At 42.9% G+C, this 26,788-nt stretch overlaps 2 protein-coding genes across 2 annotated transcripts; both read right to left on the bottom strand.

Annotated features, from left to right (window-relative positions):
• Window positions 1–9,704: 9,704 nt before the first annotated feature.
• Window positions 9,705–13,743, bottom strand: LOC133456740 (ubiquitin-conjugating enzyme E2 variant 1-like). The gene is made up of 4 exons (XM_061735297.1): window positions 13,676–13,743; window positions 11,540–11,688; window positions 11,124–11,249; window positions 9,705–10,212 (listed from the first exon to the last, which is right to left on the bottom strand). Exons 1-4 carry the CDS (start codon window positions 13,737–13,739, stop codon window positions 10,066–10,068), a joined length of 486 nt encoding a protein of 161 aa, XP_061591281.1. The 5' UTR covers window positions 13,740–13,743; the 3' UTR covers window positions 9,705–10,065.
• Window positions 13,744–18,145: 4,402 nt separating this feature from the next.
• peds1 (plasmanylethanolamine desaturase 1) lies at window positions 18,146–24,760 on the bottom strand. The gene is made up of 6 exons (XM_061735296.1): window positions 24,585–24,760; window positions 23,675–23,794; window positions 23,488–23,579; window positions 23,245–23,389; window positions 22,908–23,120; window positions 18,146–21,436 (listed from the first exon to the last, which is right to left on the bottom strand). Exons 1-6 carry the CDS (start codon window positions 24,718–24,720, stop codon window positions 21,315–21,317), a joined length of 828 nt encoding a protein of 275 aa, XP_061591280.1. The 5' UTR covers window positions 24,721–24,760; the 3' UTR covers window positions 18,146–21,314.
• Window positions 24,761–26,788: the final 2,028 nt, after the last annotated feature.

Below are 26,788 nucleotides of genomic sequence, written 5' to 3'. Positions count from 1 at the left end.
ACATACTTTATTTATATAGCACTTTTCATACACGAGTAACGCAAAGTGCTTTACATAATAAAATCAACATTTAACATAGAAAAACTCACACACTCATGGTTAAAAACACACATCTGGTCATTTTCACACACATCCTCACCTTAATACCCACACACATACCCGCCCTTCCCCCACATAAACATTATAACATAATCATGAACATCATAAAACATTATATATTTTTTTAAACAAAAAAAACATTATAAATAAATAAATATCTAAACAAATACCTGGCTTGACACTGAGGTGAGGAACAATATCTTGGGGATCCATCCACACATGGAGCCCCCCCACCAATGACCAATGAGGGCGTCACCACGGTAACCGCCCAGATCAGGGCCAGCCGGCGTCCACACCACAGCCAGGACTCCCTAGTGACCCCGAACAGGGCGGTCCCCACGGCAACGACCCCACAGGGCCAGTAGGCATAGGCTGCGTCCGAAATCCCATACTTCCACCCTAATGAGTATGCAAAATGAGTATTCAAGATTTTTTAGTGCGTCCGAAACATTAGTACGTACTCAATAGTATGTACTATCCATACTCATTCTGGAGAAATGTATTAGTGTGGATTGATGGACACTAGCTAAGCAGAAACGTCCCACAATGCAATGCAGCGGTGTTTGGTTGCTAAGTGATACGTATATGTCATGAGTATAATATTAAGTATAATAATATTATTCTATAATATTAATATTATAATATTCGCATATAATAATATTATATAATGTCATCTTGTTTCGGCCAGGATAAACGGGAAATAGCGGAGCGGTGCTACTGCTGCTGTGACACGTCACTTCCTCCCAACGGCAGGAAGTGACGTGTGCACTCTTAATAGTACGTCCGCTTTAATGCACACTACTGATATTTACTCAAAAGTGTGCCAAATTTAAGTATACTTTTTGTATACTGTTTATTATGGCATTTCGGACGCACCGATAGTCCCCGGTGTGGAAGATCCCCATGAGGAAAAGCACCAGAGTTAACATATGAAAAAGTAAAAACAACATTAAAATCAACCTAAAAAACAAAGTTAATATAAAAGAATAATTACATAATAAAATAATTGAAAAATAAGTAGTTAAATAATAATAACTAGAAAATAAATTAAACAGGGGTCTTCAACCTAGAGGATGTAACCACAAAGAGGAGATACTACAGGGGGTGGATACAGAGCCGGATTAACGCAAAGGCAAACTAGGCATGTGCCTAGGGCCCGATTGACAGGAGAGGGGCCCAGACAGAGGGACAAAAAAAACAAGAAAAATATTTATTTATTTTTTTTTTTTTTGTCTGCACACATATTAATGGTTGATACCAAGGCATATATATATGTGCATTATTACTATATTTAGTATACATACATATATATACGCATACATACGCACAGGGCCGCCGCAAGGGGTGTACGAACCGTGCGACCGCACGGGGCCTCGCGGCCCCTCGCGCTATGGGCCGTTTTTTGTTTTTTTTCCTTTTTTCCCTTATAAATATCAACAGTCACATTCCATTACAGACCTAAATGTGTACTAGTCTGTGCATATCAATAGATATATGTGCAATGATGACGCGTGTCTGTTGTTCAATACAACTGATCAGACCAAGCGCGGACACAAGCTGCTCTGATCCAGACGGTGGAGTTGGAACAAACTGTCACACAATGTCGAGAGAACGAGACAGATTCAGGAAATTTCCATCAGGGGATGAAAAAAGAAAACAACTAAAGAAAATGGAAGATTTTAATGCCTCTCTGAAAGGCTCGGTTGATAAATTTTTTTACAAAAATCACCGATCCGACCGGGTCTCAAGCAGCCATGGGGCCCCGCGTCGAGGCAAGCCAAATGATGATGAGGCAGGGGAAGGTATCCAGTATTTTGCTAATTGGAGAGTTAAAATTGTGCATAGAGACACCGGATCCGACCCGAAAAAACCCCAAAATTTCGCACGCGCTCGTTACTGCAAATTTTATTGGTCTTTGTATTTATTTGTACTTATTTAACTATTCAATTTAATCAACACATTTAATTAAGATTTTCTGCAAATTGCAATAGCTTAAAACATTTATCTTATTTTACTCTGTTTACATAGCAATGCTGACACCTATTGGTGATTTACTGGTACTAATACCTTAACAATGATACTCGCAATCGATAAGGATAATTTAATAGCATTTAATAGAGCGGTGTAATAACGTATAAATAATAAAAATCAAAAAATAGTCTGATAGACTGTTTAATATACAACACATGACTTATTTTGGAATACAAAGAACCAACTTGACTATGACTATGCTATGTAAAATGTGAATTAACTTTTATTAGTAACTTTGGTAAGTTTAAGATTTCAATTAATAAATAACATCGATGGAGGGGGCCCCAAAAATCACAGTCTGCCTAGTGTAGTCCATTTATTTAATCCGGCTCTGGGTGGATACCAAAATCATTTAAAAGTCCATAATAATAATTTGTGTGAAAAGTTTACTTTTCAAAATTAAAGCGTAAATAGTTTTGAGTAAAGGCCAAGCATTGATCGCAATATCAAGCCTCTTTGGACAAAATGATTGCAAAATTACCAATTCACTCAAGCAGAGACCAATATCACATGACTAGTATTAGCTGCCAATCAAAAAAGCTGGAAGGCAAACAGAGCTTCTGCTCATTCATAATGTGGACCAGCTAACTAAGGTTACTAGGTTGTTATGCGAAGCTGAATCGATTACGTTGTACTAATAGGCCTCAAGCTCGGGACTCAATGCTTAACGCTAGCATTAGTCCACCTCACCGACAAATGCACAAAAGAGAAGAACCGGAAACACTTGGAAACCATCCTAAAGGATGGATTTACCTTCAAAGAACGTAAAGGAATAGAGTTGTAACTGCATGGTATTTGTTCAGTGTCACTCTCAAACGAAAGCATGAAGTCAGCAAAGCTGAGAAAACCTTGGAGACTCATCATCTCTACTTTCAGAATAAACCACATGAGTATGTTCAGGCCTGTCTGTCTCTAAAAGAGCAACAGACATATTGAGAAAGTGGTTGAAAGTTGTAAGGCTTATGTCACGTTACTCATCGCATTTCTCAGAATAAAAAAAATATATATAGTTACCTGCAGAAGAGTTGATATTGCCCACAGCCAGTGATATATGCAAAACTATGTTTGGGAGTGATGAGTATGCACCAACAAAAGGATAAGTTTGTCAGACACAACCATTAACACACAAAACCCTCTTTTTCTTAGCTGGGCCCTTAAAATGGCCACAGATCTTCAGGGGCTGAATGAATAGTGTAAACACCACTTGGGGTTGGAACAGGATCTCCCAAAAGAGATTGATGGTTATAAGGGGCAGTGGTAGGACATGGAGGCACAATCTTTATCCTCAACACACCTCTGTTAAAGTGAAAAATCCCAGTTGAGGGAAATCCAGACTGGATGTTTGGCAGGGTCGCTACCAAGAGATATGCAGCAGCAATAGTTCCAGCCACATCAGGCTTTTCCTGGGTTGTTTAGCGTCCAAGCATCACAGAGTGTGTTTTTTTGTTGTTTTGTTATTTTAGGGTCCTGGACAGTCGAGACATTGCAACCTGTGTGAACAGTGCTGGAAGGGATAATATTACTACGCCATTTCCAATGTACAATCTAAGACTGTGATTGAAAGGTGGGAGTTGTGATTATCTGGATAGGGTGGGATGCTGTTCCCTGGCTGAGACAGCACAAGCAAGGGTGACTAACCCACCTGCTTATATCTCCACCCTGGGTGGTGTCTGCGCAGTGGTGACGCCCGTCTCATCCATGATCCGTAGTTCAGAGGGAAGAAACCTGCATGTCATCACTGCCTCTACTTTCTTAGAAAAGGCTCCAGCATTATTTTGTTGAAGGTTGTCTCTCAGGCAATCCAGCTTTCCTATTCAGAGAAAAGAGTGCAGTTTCCATGAATGTCGTGAACTAGTCAGGACCGTCTTGGTGCATCTCTGATGAGGAATCAGACATTTTAATGGACCCAACCAGAGCAAGTGCTTTAGAAAATGTCCTAACTTCCTTTGGTGTTCAGCCAAAATGTCACAATATTTACCCAGATACTCTGCCAGCTTACTCCTCAGCTCTGCTGAAAACATCTCTGTTGCTGGAGAGTCTCAGAGCCCAAGTAACAGATCCGCTCAAGGGGACCAGAGCTGTTAAGTGCAAGAAGTGGCCGATCACGCTGCACACAGTTCCTGTACCTCATGGGCGGGGGCAAGTTTGAGTCTAAGCATTGTTGATTACATTTTTTAAGTTTAGATTTGTAGCTTGGTGCAGATATTTAGTTGATTTTTTTTTAAAGTGAAGGATTATCATGTGTGTTTATTGGTATACAGTCAGTCCGGAAAGTATTTAGAACGCTTCACTTTTCCCACATTCTTTTATGTTACAGCCCTATTGATAATAGGAATACATTCATTTTTTTTCTCAGAATTCTACACAAAATACCCCATAATGACAACATGAAAGAAGTTTTGATGCGACTTTTGTAAATTTATTACAAAGTGTCCACCACGCCCTGGTGCGGTGGGGGGGGTCCGGCTTGCTGCCAGTGGGAGGATGATGCTGGACCTCTTCGCCCCTCCCCCCTCCTGGGGTGGAGGCCACCCCTGTTGACGGGTGGGATGGCTGGGTTGGCGTCCTCTTCCCGATGTAGACGGCTCCGTAAGGCGGTGTTTCCTCTCTGGTCCCCCTGTGCCCATTTTTTATACTTTACATTTTGATTATTATGATTTGTCTTGGGTAGTGGGGTTTGTGTGTGTGTGTGTGTGTGTGTGTGTGTGTGTGTGGGTTTAAGTTAACTTAACTTAAATTGTACAATTTTTAATCATGTAAAACACTTTGTGCTAACTTGTACTATGTATGATAAGTGCTTTATAAATAAAGTTTGTTTGATTGATTGGTTGGTGGATGGATGGACGGACGGACGGACTAGTCCCAAACCACGCACTTGTGACTAGTCTTTTCTCCACTCCCCCAATCTCGCACTCAGCAGGCACGCCGATTTCTCCCAGTGGCCAGCCGCGGTACTGCAACAAAAAATCCCATGGGACCCAGAAAGCTTTTTTCCCATAGACCGCAATAGTAAAAGAGAAGCCTCTAAAACTGTTCACAGGAACCTCCAGCTGTAATCACCGGCAATTACTAAACTTTGTATTCTATATTTTTAAGTCATGGACTTTATATCCGTCAAAAATGTTTTATAACGGCCAGAAAAGTCAAAGAAAAGTCTCTTTCTGGGCGTGACGTCACGGCTTACGTCACGGCTGTGTCCGTGCACTCCATGGATGTATTATATTAATATATATATTATATAATTATATTATATTAATACATTAATAATATATGTAATAATATACATTCATTAATATATTATATTAATACATATTATATTAATACTCGCGTCATTGCCCCGGGGCATGATGGGAGGCCCCAGAGCATCATGGGAGGTGACTCAACTGCGCATGCTCTATGGGCCCCACAACGCGGAAGTAAACCCGGAAGTCAGGAAATTTCTCTGCGTATGCGCCAGGCGAGCAACTTACATTGAAATGAACGGCGGCCATTTTCCTGTCTGGTGTCCAGTTATTATAATACATCCATGTTTCTCTCCCGCTGTGATGGAGGGGACGACCTCTTTGGGGACATGCTGGTGTTTGCTGCTGTTCATGGCTGAGTCGATGCTCTCAGCGACTGCTTTGGTCCCCTGTGGTGCCAGCGGTGGCCACCATCAGCAGGGGTGTTGGGCAGCTGCTGAGGAGATGATCTAAGGGGCTTCTCCCAGAGCAAAGAGGGCAGGAAGGTGTCTCGCTCTTCCCCCAGGCCTGGCAGGACATCATGGACTGCCTGTGCAAGGAATTGGACCCGATGTAAACCTGCCTGCACGATGTTAGCCCAGGTGAGCTTGCACTGCGGTGCTCCCCCGTTTGGTCCCACAGCCCGGCTCACTGGCTCCTCCTCCACGCCGGCCGGGACCTGCTCCTGGAGTAGCTGGTGTCTGTCCCTGCCCCGGACCTTGTTGGGCTGGGTCGCTGAGACCCCCACCCAGGCCAACTGACAGTCTTGCCGGGGCCCCGGACAAAATAATCTAAGATGGGCCCCCCTGCGCCCGGATCTCTCCTTCTCCCTCTTCCTCTCCTCTCCCTCTGCTCTTCAGGTTTTTATACAAGCTAATGGACGTTAACATTAGAGCTAGCCAGTTAGGTTAAGTTACAAGGTTGGTAAACGTTGGCTGCTGTTTCTTACCTTGCTCTACGCTGACTTTATTAATTCCAGCTTCACCGTCACCACCTTTTTAAAATATGTGTGTAGAGAAACTCTGAGGCCTCTATTTTCTTCTTCTCTTTTCTCTTCTTTTCTGAGCACCAGACTTGTGCTGACGAGACATTTTGACCATTCTAATGGTTGAATTAAATGATAACATCAAATTTTGATCAGCGGCCAAAACATTTTAGTGTTGGGGGTTCTTGACCACAAGGACAATTAGGAAGAAAACAAATAACAAGCTTTTATGTAACTCAAATACTACATATTTTTTCCACAAATAGGCATATTTTGAAAAATGATTCCATAATTTAATGATAATAAAAAAAAAAAAATTTCAGTTCTGGGCCCCCCCCCCCCCTACCCTGGGCCCGGGACAACAGACCCATTTGTCCCCCCCTATCGTCGGGCGTGCCCCCACCAATGCCGTCTGCCTTAAGGCTGAATTATGGTTCTGCATTAAATCAACACAGAACCTAGGCCGTAGGGTACGCAGCTACGCGGGAGTCTCCCCGTAGCCTACACCGTAGCCTGACCTGCACCTCCCAAAAAATGGAACTACGCATCGAGGCAACGCAGACCCAACGCAGACCGAGAGGGCTGTGATTGGTTTGCTTGGTAGCAACGCATTTCCGGTTTCCGGTTTGAAGCAGCCGTGAACTTTCAGCGCTCTTTTCTTCGTGTGTGTGTGATTTCTTTTGGGTTGTTTTGGTTTCTTGCACAATAGTTGTCCTTATCTCTTTGATTTACTGTGACTGGAAAAACCGGAAGATAAAACAAAGTATCAACTAGCGCTCTGGGGGGGTACTGCACCACGGAGAAATGGAGTGACGGAGAAGTCCGAAGGGTTCACGACGGCGTCACGGCAACGGCGTAGGTTCTGTGTTGGTTTAACGCAGAACCTTAAATCAGGCTTTAGGCGTGACTCAGCCTCCTCCACCGCCCTCTCTGCTTTCCACTTTCTTCCTCTCCTCACTTTATTGCCGCCTGATGACATCTTGCAGTCCCCAGAATCCCTGTATCGTAGAGCTTCTCTTGGGAACTTGTGAGACCAGTGAAGTGCAGCCTCCACTGGTCTCATTCAGGGCAGGGCTGGTAAGGCTGCGGGGAAGGCCCAGCCACTTCCGAAGAAAGCCACTGATCTTCCTTTCAAGGGATTCCCCAGTTGTTATGGGGATGGAGCAGACAAGCGCAGGCCGCAGGATTCAGGGCAGGGTGGAATGCTGGTAGATCTAGGCTTCAAATAGTCTCCTATATATCACTCTGATGTTACTGATGTTATGATCACTGCGTTGGAGGAGGTGTTGGCCGATGTTGCAGTGCCTGTCATGAAAACCTGTAATTATTGGATACTTGGAGGCACTGGGAGTTCAATTTAAAAAGTACTTTTCTGATTCTGAGTCCTGGAGGCGGGACAATGCATCTGGCAGTTCAAATCTGACAGCTTGTGAGGAAGCTCAGCTTGGTTTTTCCAGCTCTTGGAAAAACCAAAGCTTAGCTTTTACCTTTTGCCACAACATATTTTTGTGAAGGTGGGTTTTTCCTCCCTCGCGGATGTGAAGAGCAACCATCTTCTCCTGAATAGACAAGCTGTGTAGCAACCAGCAGGCCCAGTCATCCCACCCTAGGCTAGACTCTCCAATCATAAAATAAATAAATAAAAATATATACCTAGTCTGTAAAATAATAACGGTATCAGTAAACCAATAATAAAACTCATTTTTACACCAAAATAGCTCTGACCCACCAGGTCATGGAGAAAAATCCTGGTTTGTTTGTGTGGAAGCAGGAAGTTGGTTATAGGTCCTTAGAGCCCTGAGAGTTTGGGTCTCTGTGGATTGGTTCCCACAGATGTCGTCTGATGCCATCAACTTTTTATTTGGAGGTTTGCAGGTCATTTATCCGTTTTTCTACACCCGCTTCTTTCCAGTAAAGGTCACAGGGGTCTGCCACCGTATCCCAGCTACCACTGGGGAAAACAAGGATCACGTCCATCACTAGCATGAGAAGCTCTGATCTGAAGTCTGAAACATCTTCACTGCTAAAATGATCCATGGCATCATGAAAAGTTGAAGAAAAAATATTTAACTTGGAACAATCTAGAGTTGATGGTTTTTCTGAATGTATTTACTTTGGCCGAGTCATGTTTTTATTCAAAAAATTTTGGATAGATTTGCAGATTTAGTGGTGCAGCATGGTCTCACTTACCAGGTTTCTTTTTTTTATTTAAAATAAGTTCTGGACTTATTTTCACCCCTGCAGTCAGAGGATAATTTGTGTTGCTTCATAGCCGTCATTCGTATTTTTGTCATGTAATAAATTTGAATAAGTCTTTTACTAAGTTGAATTGTTTGTTCTGACATTATCCATCAATTTGACTTTATTTTGTCTCCTCTCAGTTGTTTTGTCAATTTTCTTTCAATGCAATTTCATCTCAAATCACGTGAACCTCCTTCTTTTACACCTTTTTATACCCATTTACATATCTCCGTGAAGGCATTTTCTGTTTCTGGCATTTTCACGTTTTGCACATCTTTATAGCAAAGCAGATCTATCTTTATTTACTATTCAATCACCTTCATATAATCATTTCCACTGTCTGTATCTTTTAGTTACTTTTCATCTTTTGAATCTCTATATGTATTCTGCCAGGCCTGAGGGCGGGTGTGGTCCTTCTGCCCGGTCAGTTATCCGTCCCACTCAACAGGGTCAACAATAACTTGATCCAAGGGTTAATCTGCACTACAATGCTGCAATAATCTTACACCTGATCTGACTTCAATGAGAAATGGAATATGTTCAGATCTCTTCCTCGGATAATCATCAAACATTACACAATGTCCTCTTAAAACCTGCCGGATGTGTAACTTATAGCTCCAACACAAATTGATCTACAACGTGAATGCATGGATGAAGATTTATGAAAAGGTGAAGAAAGTAAAACAATCTGACTAACACACTTAAATTGCAAATACAGTTTTACATATGAGGGAGCCCCTCTGATGTGACACAGGACCAAAGTAGGTAGCTGGTTTCACTTCTCTTTTCAAGCATGGTAGAAACTGAGAACTACAGTAGATATGCGTACTATGCATCTTGAGATAAGATAGAGTTGAATAGATACACAACGTTCACAAATCTTACCTATTATGCATTTATGAGGTTGCTTTGGAGAACAAAAAAAATGTCAAACCAATGCTGATGAAGAAAAACCTTTCCTCTGGCCACAAGAGAAACTAATTGTCACATCATTAAATATGTTTTGGAAAGGGGTTCATATGTACACAGTGATGGAGAATTCTGTCTTAACAATAAGAAGCAGCAGCTATGGCAACGTACGTTACATAGCTGCTTTCCGTGGTACAAAAAGGCAACAGAAAAAGAGAAACACTCAATAAGATAATTTATGTTATTGTACAATCTGCATTATTTAACAAATAATAAAAAAAAGATCAATAAGATGTACAGTTTTCAAATGATCATCTCTGGTGTGAACTAACAAGTCAAGTCAACACAGAGGTCCAGTGACAAAAGAACGGGAGGCAGGGCCTGGAATGACGTTCACAAATGAGTTTGTATGCAGATATGTGTGCGGGCATGTACATTTCAATGCATCTGATCTTGTCTTTTTAAGTCTTCTGCTGTGTGTGTGTGTGCCTTGGTGGGAGGGGATGAGGATAAAGGAATGAAAGATGAATGGAGAAGGAGAGAGAGAGAGAGAGAGTCAGAGTCATAAGTAGCAGAAGCTCAGTTGGAGTAGATCTGGCCTTCGGGCGGCTGAGGAAGCTTCATGTTTTCCTTGCACGTCATGAGCCGTCGCAGCTCCAGCAGCACCATCCGGATACTGTAGGAGTTCTGCCACTTGGACAGCGCGTTCACTGCATGCATGTCAACCTGCAGGCCACAACAACACATGGGAGGTTACTCCCCAGAAAGCTCATAGAAATTAAGCTGTAGATTTCTGGACTACAATTTAAATCAAGCTCGGCAGAAACAACTGGTCTATGTATTTTTCATCTTGAAAAATACCTAAATATTAGGAATGGGCGATATTTTACCGTTCACGATAAACCGCCCAAAAAATTCCCCATGGTAAGAATTTGTCATCTCGCGGTAAAAATGATAAATTCCTGTTGATGACGTTTTTGTGTAAAGTGGATTTATGGAAGGAAGGAAGGAAGGAAGGAAATGAGCAAGAAAGAAAGAAAGAAAGAAAGAAAGAAAGAAAGAAAGAAAGAAAGAAAGAAAGAAAGAAAGAAAGAAAGATTCCTGTTGATGAGGTTTTTGTGTAACAAACATGGCGGATCTGAGTCATTCCAGTTTTGCAGTACAGGTGTAACTCATTTAATTGTTTTTTTATTAATTCAATTTAATTGGTGTAGTTTAGTAGCATTTAGTATTCTTTTAGAGCAGTGGGGGGGCTCCAAAGACTATTTATTTTATTTCTTTAATCGTCATTTTTATCGTTATCGGGATAAATGCCAGAAATTATCGTGATACATTTTTTTAGTCCATACCGCCCAGCCCTACTAAATATTTTTAGAAATGAGAGTTTTTCCTTCTCTCTAGCTGACACACAGCAGGAACTTGCTGATCTGGACAGACCAGACTACAGAACCATGAGTCATGTAAACAAAACAATGCAAATCACTCCTGGGTGATCACCTTAGTTTGTAGTGAATGCACACAATCCCAAATAATGTAACAAAAAAAAAAACTTAAAGAACACAAAAAGGTCATAACTGCATGATCAGCTTAAATTAGAAAAAGAAAAAAAAATAGGAAAGTTTGGATGTTTTACATACCACACCGTTGGAAGTATGAACGCCATTCAGGTTTATCTTTGTCACAAATCTGACAAACGGTGGAGACTCTGGGTAACCTGGCCCACATTCAACCTTCAGATTGTACATCCTGTTTTCATAGCTCGTCTGTTGGCAGAGGTGTGGAGAGAGGACAGCACACTCAGTATGGAACAATGGCACACATTGCTCATCGTATGAAACAAACCCCAAGCAAGTAATAAAAACTGTAAATCTTTGTCCAGTGTAAAGTCCAACCGTGTGTCCTGCATCATCGTACGTAGCTGCTAAAGTGCTTACATGTACAAATCAAAGTGTCGCTCTTTTAGTCACATAACAATCCATTAACTATTTCGGCCGATCTTCTTAACGGCTTACGGGCTCAGTTGTCACTTTGGTATTAAAATGCCACCACTAACCCTGGGAGGGCCGAGGATCACCCCTCTCCAGCGTGTTAAGGTCATGTCCTCGTCATCTTCCAGTCCCCAGCTCACGGTTCCATCTCCCACACCTTTCTGACCTTCCTCCAGCTCCTCCAGCAGCCGGAAATTACGGGGCACCTTAACACCTGTTTGTGGACAAACACACATGGCAAAACCCATTACGCTCAAGGACTCCCAGGTCCAGCGGGACGTGGTGAGAGGGAGCCGTAAAAACGGAGCTTTACTGGGCAGAACCGGTGTTGTGCCAAAAAGTGATTGCCTGCCAGAATCTGATTTCTGGCCGCGGGAGCGCGCACAGCAGCCCGTTGAGCGATAGCTCTAAAATGTCAGATTTTCAGATTATGAAGCTCAAGAATGAGATAAAGTCATATTTAGGCAGAAACAACTTTTCATTAACTGTATTTGGCCTTCAATCCATTTTTGGCAGGTGAAATGCCTATTTTGTGTTGTAATGGTCCTTTAAAAGAGTTAAAAGCAAGCCTGTGAGCTCTAGTGTTTATATTATGAAGCTCAAGAATGAGATCAAATCATATTTAGGTAGAAACAACCTTTCATTAACTGTATTTGGCCTTCAATCAATTTTTGGCAGGTAAAAAGACCCATTTTCAGGGGAGAAATCAGATTCTGGCAGGACCAGGGCCAGGTACGGCAGCCGCCACACCTTGGCTTCAAGGGAAATGTAAATGTTTGTTTTTTAAATACATTTATGGAATTACTCTGTGTCTATTTGTATTTATTATTCTATTACTTAATACATATAGAATAACTACAAATGCAAATCAGAACATGATCGATTTCACTAGTTATTATACACTGCAAAAACTCAAAATCTTAACAATATTTGTCTTATTTCTAGTTAAAATGTCGAATTTTTAGTCCAAAAAAATCTCATTACATTTAAGAAAAGACTCAAAAACAACCATTTTCACCTGTTTCAAGTAGATTTTCACTTAAAATAAGTAGAAAAATCTGCCAGTGGAACAAGATGTTTTTGCTTGTAATGAGAAGATAAATCTTGTTCCACTGGCAGATTTGTCTACTTATTTCAAGTGAAAATTTACTTGAAACAGGTGAAAATGGTCAAATAAGTTATTTTTCTGGTGATGACTCTTGTGTAATGAGATTTTCTGACTAAAAATTAGACATTTTAACTAGAAATAAGACAAATATTCCTGGTAAGCTTTTGAGTTTTTGCAGTGAGTGAGACTGCGTTTGAAAAAGTTCCAATTTTCTTGACCACACAGATAAGCTCCATAGCAGACTTGTGTGATGAGTATTTGCTGGACGTGTTGATTGATACTCTAGTTAATGTGACTCGTAACCTTGCCATACCTTAGCTTCCACTGAATTGACGCAGGCAGTCACTTTTTGGCACGACACCGGGCTGAATGAGAGGCTTTAAGGGGCCTGCAGGCCCTGCTTTGTTGTGCAGCTGTGTCAGGTGTGGGTCGTGTTCTGGGTCGTGTTCTGATGGCGGTGCCGCAGCGTGTGGCCTCTGCAGTGAGAGCCGCCGGTGCTGCGTAGTTACCGGCAGTTACCGGCCCCCCGGAGCCCGGCAGGCTCTCACCACACCCCGGTGTGGCTGGCAAACCTGCCCCCCTGCAGCAGCAGCCATGCCGGCCTGGGTGTGTGTGTCTGGGGCTCCACACCCCGCTGGGGGCGGGTGTGAGCGGGGGTGAGGCGAACCGCCTCACCCCCGCTCACACCCGCCCCCAGCGGCAGTAAATACACCAGGACTCCGCTCCACCAGCATCCACCCCCCCCGGCTCTGGTTTGAATGAAAGCCGACAAAAACCAGTGTTATTTAGGGCCGGTTGCGACCTCATAAAAGGTCCATGGGAGCCCCAGCCCGACGGGATGTCCTGATCAGTCCTGATCAGTCATGATCAGGACTGATCAGTCATGCAGCATCTCCTTCCCCAGCAGCGTTAGCTCCGCTAGCGGCAGCAGCGCCCCTTCTCCCCGCTCTCTGCAGCCTCGCTGTAGCTGCAGCTTTTTCAAACGGACCACAAACACCAGCCTTAGCCGTAAACTTAACTTCACCACAACGAGTAAACGGGGGGATGGTTAAATAGCCGGTTATCCGGTAGTTTGTGTGTCTCGGGCTCTCACCTGATCCGGCGGCGACCGCCATCTTGTCGCTACACAGCGGGAGCGCGCACGTCCCCTTTGCCATTGTGGGCAGCGGTGCGTGCGCGCTCCCGCGACGCCCGGCGTCCCCCCGCCGTCGCCTCTGACTCAGCGGAGACGCAACATTCACACACGACCAGGACCAGCAAAGCTGCTGGATCTACAAATAAACTGCTATTCATGTTTATAGATTAACGTGCCGTGGTGTGAAAAAAAAAAACATTTAGTTAAAGTTAAAACATACAAATGACGAATAAGCCAGGGTTACCACCAGGTGGCGCTCATTTACACTATGTGCATTCTTCCTTTAGATAAGTGCTCTTTATTCCTGGTCCTCCAGAGCCACTCAGTGCGTTTACATGGGAAGTTGAATTCCTCTTTAATTCAGAATTAAAATTAAATCCGATTTAAAATGGGTAAAAATTACCATGTAAACACCTAATTCCGAATGAAAATGGCCATTCCGAATTAAAGGCGACCTATTATGGCATCTTATACCTATTTTAAACAGGCCTTGAATGTCTTAAATACAAGCTTTTGATTGTTTTTGTTAAATAAATTAGAAATTCAGCCTCTGAGCCATGTCTTTATCTTCCCATTCTCTAACCTCATTATCTATGCAGGATTCTGAGTGGGCGGGGAGGCTATTGGCGCTTTTCCACTAGTACTTACTCAGCCCGACTCGGCTCGTCACGCCTCATCCCGGCTCCACCCGTTTTGTCCCCGTTTGTTTTTCCACAGCCAGGTGAGAAGTGGGCAGGTTGGGGTGAAGCTGCTGTGACGTACTCGATTGCGCAACCCCTTTGTTTGTGTCGGCGCTGATGAGCAATCAGCTGGAGCCACGAGCGGCTGAGAAGAAACAGAGCTCCTGAAGGATCTGATCGTTCCTTATCGCCCGTCTACATCCCTTCTTTAATTCTCTCGTCAGCCACCAGGTTTATGATCATTTGCACCTCAGAGTTGGATCACCAAGCAGATGTTTGCGCTGTAGAATAAAATATACAGCCCCGACCAATCAGTGGCGTGGAGGGTGATGATGTCAGATATAGTGCTGGCTCAGCACGCTTAGAACCTCAGCAGAATGGTTACAGAAAAAGTATCTGCTTGGCACGGCTCCACCCGCCTCAGCCCGTAGTGGAAAAGCGCAAGACGGGGGCGTGGCGAGTAGAAGCGTGCTGAGTAGGTACTAGTGGAAAAGGGCCATATGATAATGAGGCACTGTGCTGATTGGCTGCATGACGCGATACACCGCTACGAAAAAATGGCGGAAGCTCCGGCCGGCTGGTTGTGGACGTGGGGTTTTTTTTTGTATGATTTATTTATGAAACTTATACAGATATACAATTCACAAGAGGCAGTTTTATCCCCAATTCCCACCCCCACCCTCCCGTACAAGTAAAAACGAAATTAACACAGTACGTGCATAAATGCAAAAAATAAATAAATAAATAACTAAATAAATTAAAAAAATTAAAAAAAAAACACTGCTTCTGCACTATAGGCTAATGTTCATGTGTGTGTGTGTGTGTGCGTGTGTGTGCGTGCGTGAGGGGCAGCAAGACTAGGTTGTCTAGATGTCAGGGTCGATCTCTAATTGGAGAGATCTGACATGATCCAGGAAGGGTCGCCATATTTTATGGAACTTTCGTTCGGAGAAACGAAGAGAGTATTTAATATTTTCCAGTCTCATAAAATGCAGGGCGTCTTTAATCCATTGAGAATGAGAGGGAGGGTAAGGGCGTTTCCACCGCATCAGAATGGCACGTCTTGCTAACAATGTTGAGAAAGACAACAAGCTCAGCAAAGTGGGATGGCAGTGAAAGGCCAGTGGGTAGTACACCAAGTTGTGGACGTGGTTTCACACATTGCTCCCGTCGTTACGTAGCGACAGGAGCAGAATCTTATTGGCTCGTAGATCCACATCACACTGGACGGATCATCCGGGCGGTTGTACAGACACTACAGAATTTGGTTGCTTTCCTCCTTCTCTGAGTTGGCAGGGTGAGGGGAGACCACTTTATATATGTTAAAGAGAAAACCTGTTTTTCATAATAGGTCCCCTTTAAACTTAATTCCGAAGTAAGTGGCTGGTTTAATCCAATTTTAAATCCGCATAATTCCACGATCATGTATACACTCATTCCGCTTTAAACTAATTCCGGTCTTTCTTTCTGCTCGTTCCCTCGCCCGTCTGTCTCCATGACGCTTATATTCTGCACTGGGCTGGTTTTCCAAACAAAGTTTCAAGATGGCAGCACGCAGTAAACGCTGGTCACGAGCAGAGATCATTTATTTAATAAATAGCTTGGAGGACCTGGAAATAATTAAAAGAACAGATGGCAGGAAAAAAAATTGTGAGCTTTTCAAAGTTGTAGCGGCTAAGTTTGTTTTTCTTCTGGTAGACGTAATTTCCGGTGATGTAACTTCCGCCACCCTATCCAATCAGAACCTTCCCAATCCCCAGACCTTAAAGAGCATATTGCAGGTTGGAGACCCCTGTGAATCAATGTGTAGGAAAATAATGTAGGAACTGAATTTTCATTGAAATACGCATAAATATCTACTACAGTGACCTCCGGAGTTGTTTTTGTGAGAGTATTTTACTTCCGCATCTGAAAAAGTTGAACCGGAAGTGACGTCGCATTGGGGAGCGCGGTGAATTCAACAATAGGAAAACTAATGGATCTTAATGTTAGTTGTGACACTGAAGAGGTTGTGAATGTGTATTCACACCAATATGACAGGCCACAGCCTTATAATTACGAACCCGTTAGGGCCCCCACGTTCTTTTGATTGACAGCTGAAACTCGCTTTTTAAAAGGCTGATTTATTGGTCCGCGTTACACCAACGCAGACCCTACGGCGTAGGTTACGCGGCGACGCACCGAACGCTGCATGCGCCGCGTACCCTACATCGTAGGCTACGCCGTCGATTTTACGCGGAACCATAAATCCGCCTTTATTCACTGCAGCACCCGCCCGTGCTCCTGAAAGAAACTCCGAAACTCCTTAAAAATGGGTGAGTACTTGTAATCTGTCTACGTTTGTACTTTCTAAACAGAAAACAGGCTTATTATCTTCTCTTTTTTCTGATTAAAAGCATCCGAAATAACCGGGTATTTTTAAAACCGAATACTTCCCCCCCTTCGTTTATCCACATTACATCGTTGTTAAAAAAAAAAAAAAACCTTCCACACAGAACCGAAGATATGCGTTTTTCGACCACTTTCATAAGCATTCCAAACCTGTAGATCATCTGGTCTTCCAGCCTCAGGGCCGCCTCTGCGGCGCAGCTTCCCCGGGATCCGCGCCTCCTCCTCGGGTAACGAGCTGGAGTTTCCCCGTGTCCGCCGCGGAGCTGCCGCGTTAATCGACGCAGCCCAGCTGCAGCCCTGCTGCGCGTCGCCGCGTACCCTACGGCGTAGGCTCTGCGTCGGTGTAACGGTGTCCAGAGCAGAGACCATTTATTTAATAAATAGCTTGGAGGACAGATGGTGGATCATCTGTAGTTCTGGGTCGCACGTTAGACGTCAGAATCAGAGCAGATTTGTTGTTGTTTTGGAGCATAATGTGACGTTCGAAAACGCAAAACTCCGGTTGTCTCTGTCTACACGCATCTACATAAGCGGAGTTTTCAAAAATCTTCCCTTTGCCTGGAGTTTTTTTTAAACATTCGTTTATTTGCGTTTTCATGTGGATGACAGGTCCAAACGTAGGAAAATATCTTTGGTTTAGCAGATACCCGGCTACGTGTGTACGGGGTCTGGGCAGTCAGATGGGGCAGCTGTGGAGATGCTCCCTGGTGTGACGTCATATGACGCGGTGTTCGAAAAAAAAAGCGTTTGTACGAGCTTGGCTAAAATCAGCCACTTTTTCCTCTGAATAAGTGCCCTTATGTCTTGTAAAACATATTAAATCCTACATTAACTTCTCACATAGTCATTTTAACATAAGGTCAGGTATAATTTTTGAAAAAATTCTAACCTGCAATATGCTCTTTAAGCGGAATTGGATAAAGCCGAACAAACGTGTTTTCCATGTAAACCTCAATTCGGAATTACTATTTCCATGTAAACTCGAAGGAAAATAGTTTGATTCGGAATAATTAAATCCAAATTAAAAAACATCATGTAACCGTGGCCACTGTCCTGCATGTTTGAGATGTTTCCCTGCTTCAACACATCCTGATACTAATGTAGTCACCAGCAGAGTTGTGCAGACTTGATGAAAAGGTGGTGATGGCTGTTAATCAGAATCAGGGGTGTTGATGCAGGAAAACATCTAAAACATGCAGGACAGGATTTCTCCAGGACCAGGAGACAAGACCGCCGCTTTAGATAGTCATTTGACTTGATACCCCCCCATCAACCTTTTATTTACTGACAAAAAGGTTAAAGTAGGCATGCCAAAATATGTAGCTAACATCTGTAAGGCAAAGAAAGACAGGAAAAACACTGAGAAAGCTGTTTATTGGTTTATTTATAAATACAGTTTAGTATACATTGTAAGCCTTCCACATGGAAGACAACTAAAAGGCATCAAGGCATTATTCTGATATCTAAAACTCCACCACCATTGGTACATAACTGAGAACAACATCCATGTAGGTCTTGCCTCAGAAGAAGTGAGTCAAATGAAGGGCAATTTTAAGTCTGTCAATCAACTGTTTTCCCCACACTGCAAGATTTATGGCAAATCAGTCAGGAGAAGCTTAAGGCAATTCAATTTAAAAGTTCAGGGGTCCTTCCAAGAGTGATTTCATCACAATGTCACACATACCAACAACTGCCCGCCTGACTTCAGAACATAATCGTCACAAAAATGTGGGAAAGTGTTTAGTTGACGACACATGTCACAAAAAACAAAACAAAAAATAAATAAGAGTCATAATCGCCCGTAAATCCACCAATGAAAGTTGAGTGTATTCAGAACAGAAAAACCCAACACTTCTGAAATGACTAATTCTTAATCATGAAAGTTAACTGTGCTTATTTTGGCTACAATAAACAAATAGTGCATAAGTCAGGTGACCGCCTTAACCAACAGAATCTGATATAACTAGAGATTTAACAACATCCTTAACTTTGCTAAAGGATGGCTTCTTGTTGCCCATAAATTCCTATTAATCTATTTTAAATCACTCAAACCACGAGTCCTGAGATAATTTGGAGAATAAGTTTGTCTATAACCAAAATGCCCACTGCAACACGCATAAACATCACTTACGTTAAGTCTGTCGTCAAACAAAGGTTACTATGGTTTAGGTTCTTTTGTGACTCACCGAATATCTTCAACATAAAGTATCCTCAGCAAATTAATGCGTTTCATATCCAATATTTGCTAATCGCCCCTGAACAGCTACTATCTTATGTCACTGACTTTCAATAGCACAAAACATCCTTAAAGTTGTCATTAACTTTCTAAAAACAACACAAAGCAATTTATTGAAGCGCCAAAAACATCCAGCAGAGCCATAATTCCTATTTAGAAAGCTGTTCATCAATGTTAAAATATTTCTGAACATTTTTTCTAACACTGATCAAGAGCCACAAGTCGAAAGCAGTGAGCGCTCACGAAACCGCCTTGAACAACACTCGACAAGCACTACGCACACTGGAGTGTGCTCCTCTCGACCTATGGTGAACGAGCATACATAATCAAGTATGAAGGATTCCAAGACTGGATTTTACGCAACATAAAGCATAACTTTGGCTGTAGAATTACATATTACCATCATTAAAACTGCCTACTTGACCTATAACAACAAAAGCATAAGCCTTTAACTTGGTCAGCCCAACAGAACAGCAAGGTTAACTTCTCCTATAAACCTAAAACCGTCACCGGGATTATCTGGGAATGATAAAACAGTTTGGTGGGTCAACATTTGGGAGCCGTGTCACCCGAGGCAGAGCCCCGTCCTCCCTGTTCCGCAGAGGAACGCTGGTGACCCCGTGTAAAGCTCGCACAAGCTGACATGCTGCATGCACGCACGGGATGTTGTGTCCGTGCAAGTGACATCTTAATGAGAAAAATGAATTTAACATGCAGTTTGTCAAGCAGCTATGTTTGCAGCCTCAGTTTTCCAACTTAGCAAATGTGTAAACTATAAGAAAAAGAAAGAAAGGCATTTGACTTAAGCCAAGTTAAGACATATATTGAAGGGCCTCCCACTACACTGCATAGTTCCTAGCTGTACAATACATTTACACATTACTGGCTAAAGCATTAAGTAAAACTCTTTGACCAATTCATCTCATCTATTAGTGTGAGAAAATTCCCGGACCGTCAACTTTCCCTGAAGCCCTTAAAACATAACTAAAGTTATCCCGACACAGGTACCGCGAAGGTCCGCGGCGACAATCTTCCTGAGCGGGAGTGTAACGCTCTGAAACAGCCCAATCCTTTCCCATGATTCAAAAGAAGAGACACGAGGAGTGAAAATGACGTTACACACAGCTGGCACAACACTGTAGAGCATCTGCGTCTGATTAAGTGCGACTTTTACACAACCCAGAGCGCCCAAAACACCCACTGCACGACTACGATTAAAGAAACGACAAGAGACACTGGGGACAGAACAGTACTGCACCTGTGGTGTGTAAGGCAGCTTGTTAAAACTGCACGTGCCTCGCGCCTGCAAAGCTGCACGTTTACCAGCAGTCACATAAAATCACAAGAGCGTTCCACAGAAGACACATGATCATCAGACGGATTCCTCTGCATTCCTCCGAGCATCCTCGCTGGTGACACAAACGCTGCCAGAATTAAAGCCGACAGCTAATATTATGGACCTTTTTTCTTTAAATTCTTTGTGAATACAATCTCTCAGCACATTTATGGCAGCACTGGAACTTCCTCTGCGACCATCTACGATGGACAAATCTTTGATTCAACTATTAAATATGGCTTCATTTGGGGGTAAATAAACAATGGGATTTTGATCATTTTGAGGGAAATACATGTGTGTTTTTGTAACTAATATTGTCATCAACCTGTCAACAAGCCTGCAGAGCTGAGCCAAAGTGTGCAAGTACACAACTAATGTAACAGTAAATCACTCAATTTGATCTTCCGTTATATACACCGGTAGAGCATCCACAAGATCAACCCTGCTAGTAACAATGACCTCGATCCAGTTTTATAATTTACACCTCAACGCGACTATTCAGACCATGATGCAAAGACAGAAAGAGAAAATAAAGCAGAGCTAAATATTACTCTCCTAATCACCGTAGAGGCTCAGGAGAACCAAAGAAAACAAAAAAAGTGCTCTTTCCTGCATTTGGCAGATCTTTCTGAGGTGAGAGAAATCACTTTTAGTTAATAGAAATTGGTGAGAATGTATATGATCAAACATTGGTGACATCCTTAATGGTATGTAAGATATACAAAGAACATGTTTCAATTTGGATCATTATTCACCACGACGGACTTGTCCATCAACAAAGCCCTCACTTTCAGAAAGAAAAGAAAGGTGCAAGACTTGAAGACTTGGCACAGAAACTGTTAGTTTTTCATTCTGTGAATTGCAGTTAAAAGTGAAGCGCAAAAAAAGAGCCTGGACGAGAAGTCTGGGGCCGAGCCAGAGTCTTCTGAGGTAGGGTGCAGTCGGCTTGCAGCGTTACTTCACTTTTTTAGCCCATTTCAGGTCATCCGCCCTGGGCTTCTCCCCCGTTACACCCTGGATGAGATCCTCCAAGTTCCTCCAGAAACCCAGCTTCTCTAGAGGGTAGTTCAGCCAACCTGGAGAGAGAGGGGGGAGAAAAAACTGTAAAAACTCAGCATCACCGTCGCTCTGCTCTAGGGGTGTAACAATATATCGTGCCACTAAATTTCACGATACAAAAACGTCACGAAACGTGTCGTGGAGGTGACAAACTGTATCGCGATATTGGGTTATTAATATTAATCTATTGTGTTGACTAGAAACGCGGGGCGGCAGTAGCTCAGGTGGCAGAGCGGGTCGTCCAATGATCGGAAGGTCGGCGGTTCGAATCCCGCTCTCTCCCAGTTTGCTGTCGTAGTGTCCTTGGGCAAGACACCTTACCCACCTTGCCCCTTGTGAATGTGTATGAATGTTGGTGGTGGTCGGAGGGGCCGTTTGGCGCGATATGGCAGCCACGCTTCCGTCAGTCTGCCCCAGGGCAGCTGTGGCTACAAATTGTAGCTTACCACCACCAGTGAGGATGTGAATTAATGAATAATGATCTCTGTAAAGCGCTCTGGGTGCCTTGAAGGGCGCTATATAAATCCAAGTCATTATTCATTATTATCTGACCACGACTCGACCCGCGGACCAAAATCTGACTCCGCTCAGAAGAAACTAGTACCGTTTTGCGGTCCCGGTTTGAGCTCTGAACTTTTACTGATGTAAGGCTGGTGTAGAGTTAAGCCTTACCTTATTAAATTAAACCTTTTGGGGGTGGTGAGTAGGATAAACACGGGGACAACTTCTGCTGAGTTCCAGTGTACTTTAATGTCCCTCAACAGTGTAGGATTTTAGAACATCAACACAGCACCTAGTGCCGTACTGTGGCGTATCACTCCGCCCAATCTAAACCAGACTAATCACTACAGATAAACTGACTAGTGTCATTATAGTCCCTGATTTACATCAGAATATAAAGAATATATTTATAAAATAATCAACCCTGAATTACCAAAATAACCTTCTTAACAAAAATAAATCTCCTCTTACACTTATAAGGTGAGCATGAATCAATCTTTTTTATGATGTAAAATTGTATGTATTTATTTACTTTTAGTTTCTGGAATTTCTGGAAAAGAAAAAAATCAAATCATACATGAGAGAAACTATTCAGTTTGTGGCAAAATATTTGTACTTGTATGAAACTGAAGATCATAATGCAAACCTGACATTTACTTTTAGTTCAGTTTGTGGAAAATGGTTGTCCTGGCTTTCTCTTTAAAACTTAAACAGTTATAAAGCATTATAAACTGTAACAATAGGGCAAACACACAGTATTGTTTTATATTTTGTGTCTTTCAAATAAAAGACAATTTTTTTCCAGTCATATGTTCCTCATTCAAGGTTGTTAAAAAAATACTGCTATAATATCGTATCTTATCGTTATCGTGACCTCAATATCGTTTATCATACCGTATCGTGAGATTAGTGTATCGTTACACCCCTACTCTGCTCTCATCCCGGTGGTATCCTCATGTGTAACCCCTCTAAGAATTCAGGACAAACCGGTGGTGATGCAGAAGTACGTCTCATGAGGCGAGACGTGATGGATGCGGTGGTGCTTGCGAGGAAGGATGACGTGCCAGTCCTGTAGGAACACCACCCAGCGAGGAAGGCCGAAGTATGTGTGAGACCACTTGTGAATCTGGTTGGTGAGGGTCACGAAGATGGCCAGTGCAAACAAGTAACAGTACCAGGGGTACATGTGGTAAATCTCAGCTGCAATTCAAGAAGACAGAAAGGACATTGTTCATTTGTTGTTGCCTTTTTTTTTGTTGTCTCTGGAGGACTATTTTTGAAGAAACGGGGTTAGATACTGCATTTTTTGGCTGAAAAGACTCACCTGGGGAAAAGGTGAGAAAGTTGAAGGCCATGTTGGCGAGAGGGAATATGGTCAGCATACAGTTGTCACCGTTGGTCTCGATGAAGTCGTGGCGGGTGATGGCTGTGGGGTCGATGTGGTGCTCTCTGAATGGACGTATAAAAGCCTGACAGAAAACACATGTTGATTTAGGGAAAACGTTCCCTTTTAAAAAGAAGTGAAACACCAGATCTTAAATTAAAAAAAAAAAAAAAAAAGAAGCACCTTTCCAAAGATGGGCTGATCCACTGACCCCCAGGTGTCAGCCCCCCAGTGAACGAGCCCTGACGCAAAGTCGGCAGTGAGTATCCCTGCCACTGCAAAGGAGTTTGTGAAGGAGAGCAGGACAAAACTGAGGCAACATTGACAACACAACATCTGGACCTGAAATCGTTCTGGATGAAGGGCTCACCGATGCCTAACAGGATCGACCACAAATGTCCAAAATGGAAGTTGGCAAGAAGGTGAATGAAGTTGAAGGCCATTAGAGAGAAGCAGAGGAGGACGCTGATCCATTCTTGACATCTTTTGCCTAAGGGGAGAAAATACATGAGCTTATCACACAACTTTCCAGAATCATGCTCATCAGCCACACAGTCTTCAGTCCACATCACCCAAACACGACATGATATCCCGTTATCCGCTACTAAAATGTCAGAAACTTGGCTAAGTCAGGTTCCTCTTGAAAAGTGCGACTCTGTGTGGCAGCATTCCTGTGAGGAGTAGCTGGGCTGGAAATACCTGTCCATATCTTACAATTACCATAAAGCTACACACCCATCTGCTTTATGAACAGATAAAAAAAAAAGACTGGGAGATGAAGGAGATGAAAACGAGCTGATATTTGTATAATTGACTTACAGACCCCCCATTCAGAGCATGCAAATCAGCCTGTTCAGTAAGACTGAAGCCGCCGGGCTGGTCTGATTCACGGCTCTGGGACTCCGCTCTTCTTGGACCAGCCCAGTCAGCAAAGGTCAGATCCTGCACAAAGCCTGCCTGTGATCCTCACTGGATTCCTCTCATTTCTCCGCGATGACCCGAGCGGGAACGCAGCACAACACCTCCAAAACCTCCACACACATCTCCCCGGACTCACATGATTCCTATTGTGTAACCGCAGCGCTGCCGGAGCCGCTTCTCTCATTTATACCTATATATATCAAAGAGCAGATTCTGTCTGTTGTTTCTAAGCTTATTCCCCCAGGTAGTTTCTTCTTGCCAGCTGAGTCAAGTCATGGTTATGTCAGCCCACTTATGGCCACTTGAAGCCGCCAGGAGCCCAGCCCCGGGAGGACGGAGGTGCGGGGGGATTATCTCACCTGGCGAGTACAGGCCGGCCAGCTCCCGGGCGCCGGCGTGTTGCGGACCCCACCTGAGCGCGCCCCGGCCCGGGCCCTGCTGCTGGGGGGTCTGTGTCGTCGCTCCACGCCCGTCCTCGCCTGCCATACTCGCCATTTCTCCGCTGTGGGCCCGGCCCCTTCAGTCTCTCTGCTCGCAGCCAGGAACCAACGGAATCGTCAACTTCTCGGCCCACAGACGGCGCAACGTTTTCAGCCAATCAGGTGCGAGCCGATGAGCGCGACAGCCAATCAGCGCGCGGGGAAATGTTCGCCGTGTTGCTCGCTGACCAATGGGGAGCGAGATTGATTACAACGCGGATTCGCTGCGTGTTCCTCGCCCCACCCGGTCCTGCCCCAGCTGTCGCACCCCCCGCTGTCCAGCAGGGGGCGCTGCACGGAGACGGAGATGTGGAAAAACAAAACAAACTGCAGGCGTTAGTTACCAGAGATTGTGTAAAACAAGGGTGTTACACACACACAGCGACATCTGGCAACTGTCAGGGTTTGTGACGCCACTGTGGCAAAGGTTGGCAAAAAACTGAATCAATTGATTAGAACTAGAAAATGTCTTGCCCCAAACTTTGAGTGTGCACACAAGTCCAGCCAAAAATTGGAGACAATTTCTGGGGACATGAATGGATGTTTATTCATTATTTCTTTAATATTATTAGATATTTATTATTTATTTATTCATTCATTATTTATTCATCAACAAAACATGTTATTTTATTGTCTGAAAAATGGCAAAAATAAGAACTTTATTGATCCCACATAGGAGTAGTTCATGTTAAGTCTGCTATAGAGAACAAGGTAGTGCCGAAAAACAATATATATCCCCCCTCACAAAAATAAGAAAAATAGAGAAAAATATATCAACAAAACAAATAAAAAAAAATTCAAATAACAAAATAACCATTTGAACCATTTTTCAGACAATAAAATAACATTTGAACCATTTTTCAGACAATAAAATAATTGAAAAAATCTGAAAAATAGTTCAAATATGTTATTTTGTTACTTGAAAATTTAAAAATATGTTTTGTTGATGAGAAAATATGTTTCCCTATTTTTCTTATTTTTGTGAGGGGGGATATATATTGTTTTTCGGCACTACCTTGTTCTCTATAGCTGATATAACATGAATTACTACTATGTGGGATCAATAAAGTTCTTATTTTTGCCATCTGAGAAAATTGAATATATTATATTTGGTGCCTAACTGTTTCCCAAGTATATTAGTGCGTGTGTGAATGAATAAATGAGACGTAAAACGTAAATTTCTTTGTAGAAAGGCGCTTTATGAAAATAAGTCCATTTACTTGTATTAGTTTACAGCAACATCCAATATGGCGGCGACGTTGACGTACGGCTGAGCACTCGATGGGGCGTCTACGACGTATATATGTCTATGGTTACACACGCACAGCGACATCTGGCAACCGTCAGGGTTTGTGACGCCACTGCAAAGACAATGTCTGTGGCAAATGTTGGCAAAAAAACTGAATCAATTGATTAGAACTAGAAATGTCTTGCCCCAAACTTTGAGTGTGCACACAAGTCCAGACCAAAATTGGAGACAATTTCTGGGCACATGAATGGATGTTTAAAAAAAAAAGGCAAACAAACTGCAAAGTAAATACGGATGGTTAAACAGACAAGACACCGCAGTGCTCTAAGACGTTGCATGACACTGTATATATTTTCTACACTCATTTATCCTTTTTTGTAATACATTTTTCTCCATACAAATAAAAGCTCATTTTGCTACGAAACAAAAACAAATCTCTTCAAGGATCAGTGTTTTTTCTTGCTTCCTTTCTTGTGCGGTGTGTGACCATTGTTTATGCCAACAACCCAAACGTCTACGGAAATTGCTGAATCAGTCTGCTTCTGCTATTTCTGCTGTTCTGCTTTCAACATTTTACTGTAAATGCACGGTTGCTCCTACAGCTGTACTCAGTGTTTCTTTAGGTAAAAAAAGAAACGTCAACATGAAACTGCTTCGTTGCCAGCACAGTAATAAGAAAGGACCCTAGTTACAAAACAGCAAATCATTGTGTTACACATTACATTCAGTGAGTTCATAAAAATATAATCACTGCTGTGCCAACAAACAAAAAAAAATAAGTAGATAAATGATAATATGCTCAGATATGAATGCAAATAAATGTTGCACAATCAGG

This window comes from Cololabis saira, chromosome 12, assembly GCF_033807715.1.
Source record: "Cololabis saira isolate AMF1-May2022 chromosome 12, fColSai1.1, whole genome shotgun sequence".
In the NCBI taxonomy this organism is placed as follows: domain Eukaryota; kingdom Metazoa; phylum Chordata; class Actinopteri; order Beloniformes; family Belonidae; genus Cololabis; species Cololabis saira.
The sequence above is the reverse complement of the archived record's forward strand: the minus strand, read 5'-3'. Positions and strand labels throughout refer to the sequence as shown.

Excerpts from the sequence above, each read along its gene's own strand:
- peds1 (XM_061735296.1), bottom strand. The coding sequence starts at position 24,720 with ATGGCGAGTATGGCAGGCGAGGACGGGCGTGGAGCGACGACACAGACC. Across the intron at positions 23,390-23,487 it reads ATCAGCCCATCTTTGGAAAG|GCTTTTATACGTCCATTCAG; the intron begins GTGCTTCTTTTT and ends GTTTTCTGTCAG. Across the intron at positions 23,121-23,244 it reads CTTTCTCACCTTTTCCCCAG|CTGAGATTTACCACATGTAC; the intron begins GTGAGTCTTTTC and ends CTTGAATTGCAG.
- LOC133456740 (XM_061735297.1), bottom strand. The coding sequence starts at position 13,739 with ATGGCAAAGGGGACGTGCGCGCTCCCGCTGTGTAGCGACAAGATGGCG. Across the intron at positions 11,250-11,539 it reads TGATCCTCGGCCCTCCCAGG|ACGAGCTATGAAAACAGGAT; the intron begins GTTAGTGGTGGC and ends CTCTGCCAACAG. Across the intron at positions 10,213-11,123 it reads TTCATACTTCCAACGGTGTG|GTTGACATGCATGCAGTGAA; the intron begins GTATGTAAAACA and ends TGTGGCCTGCAG.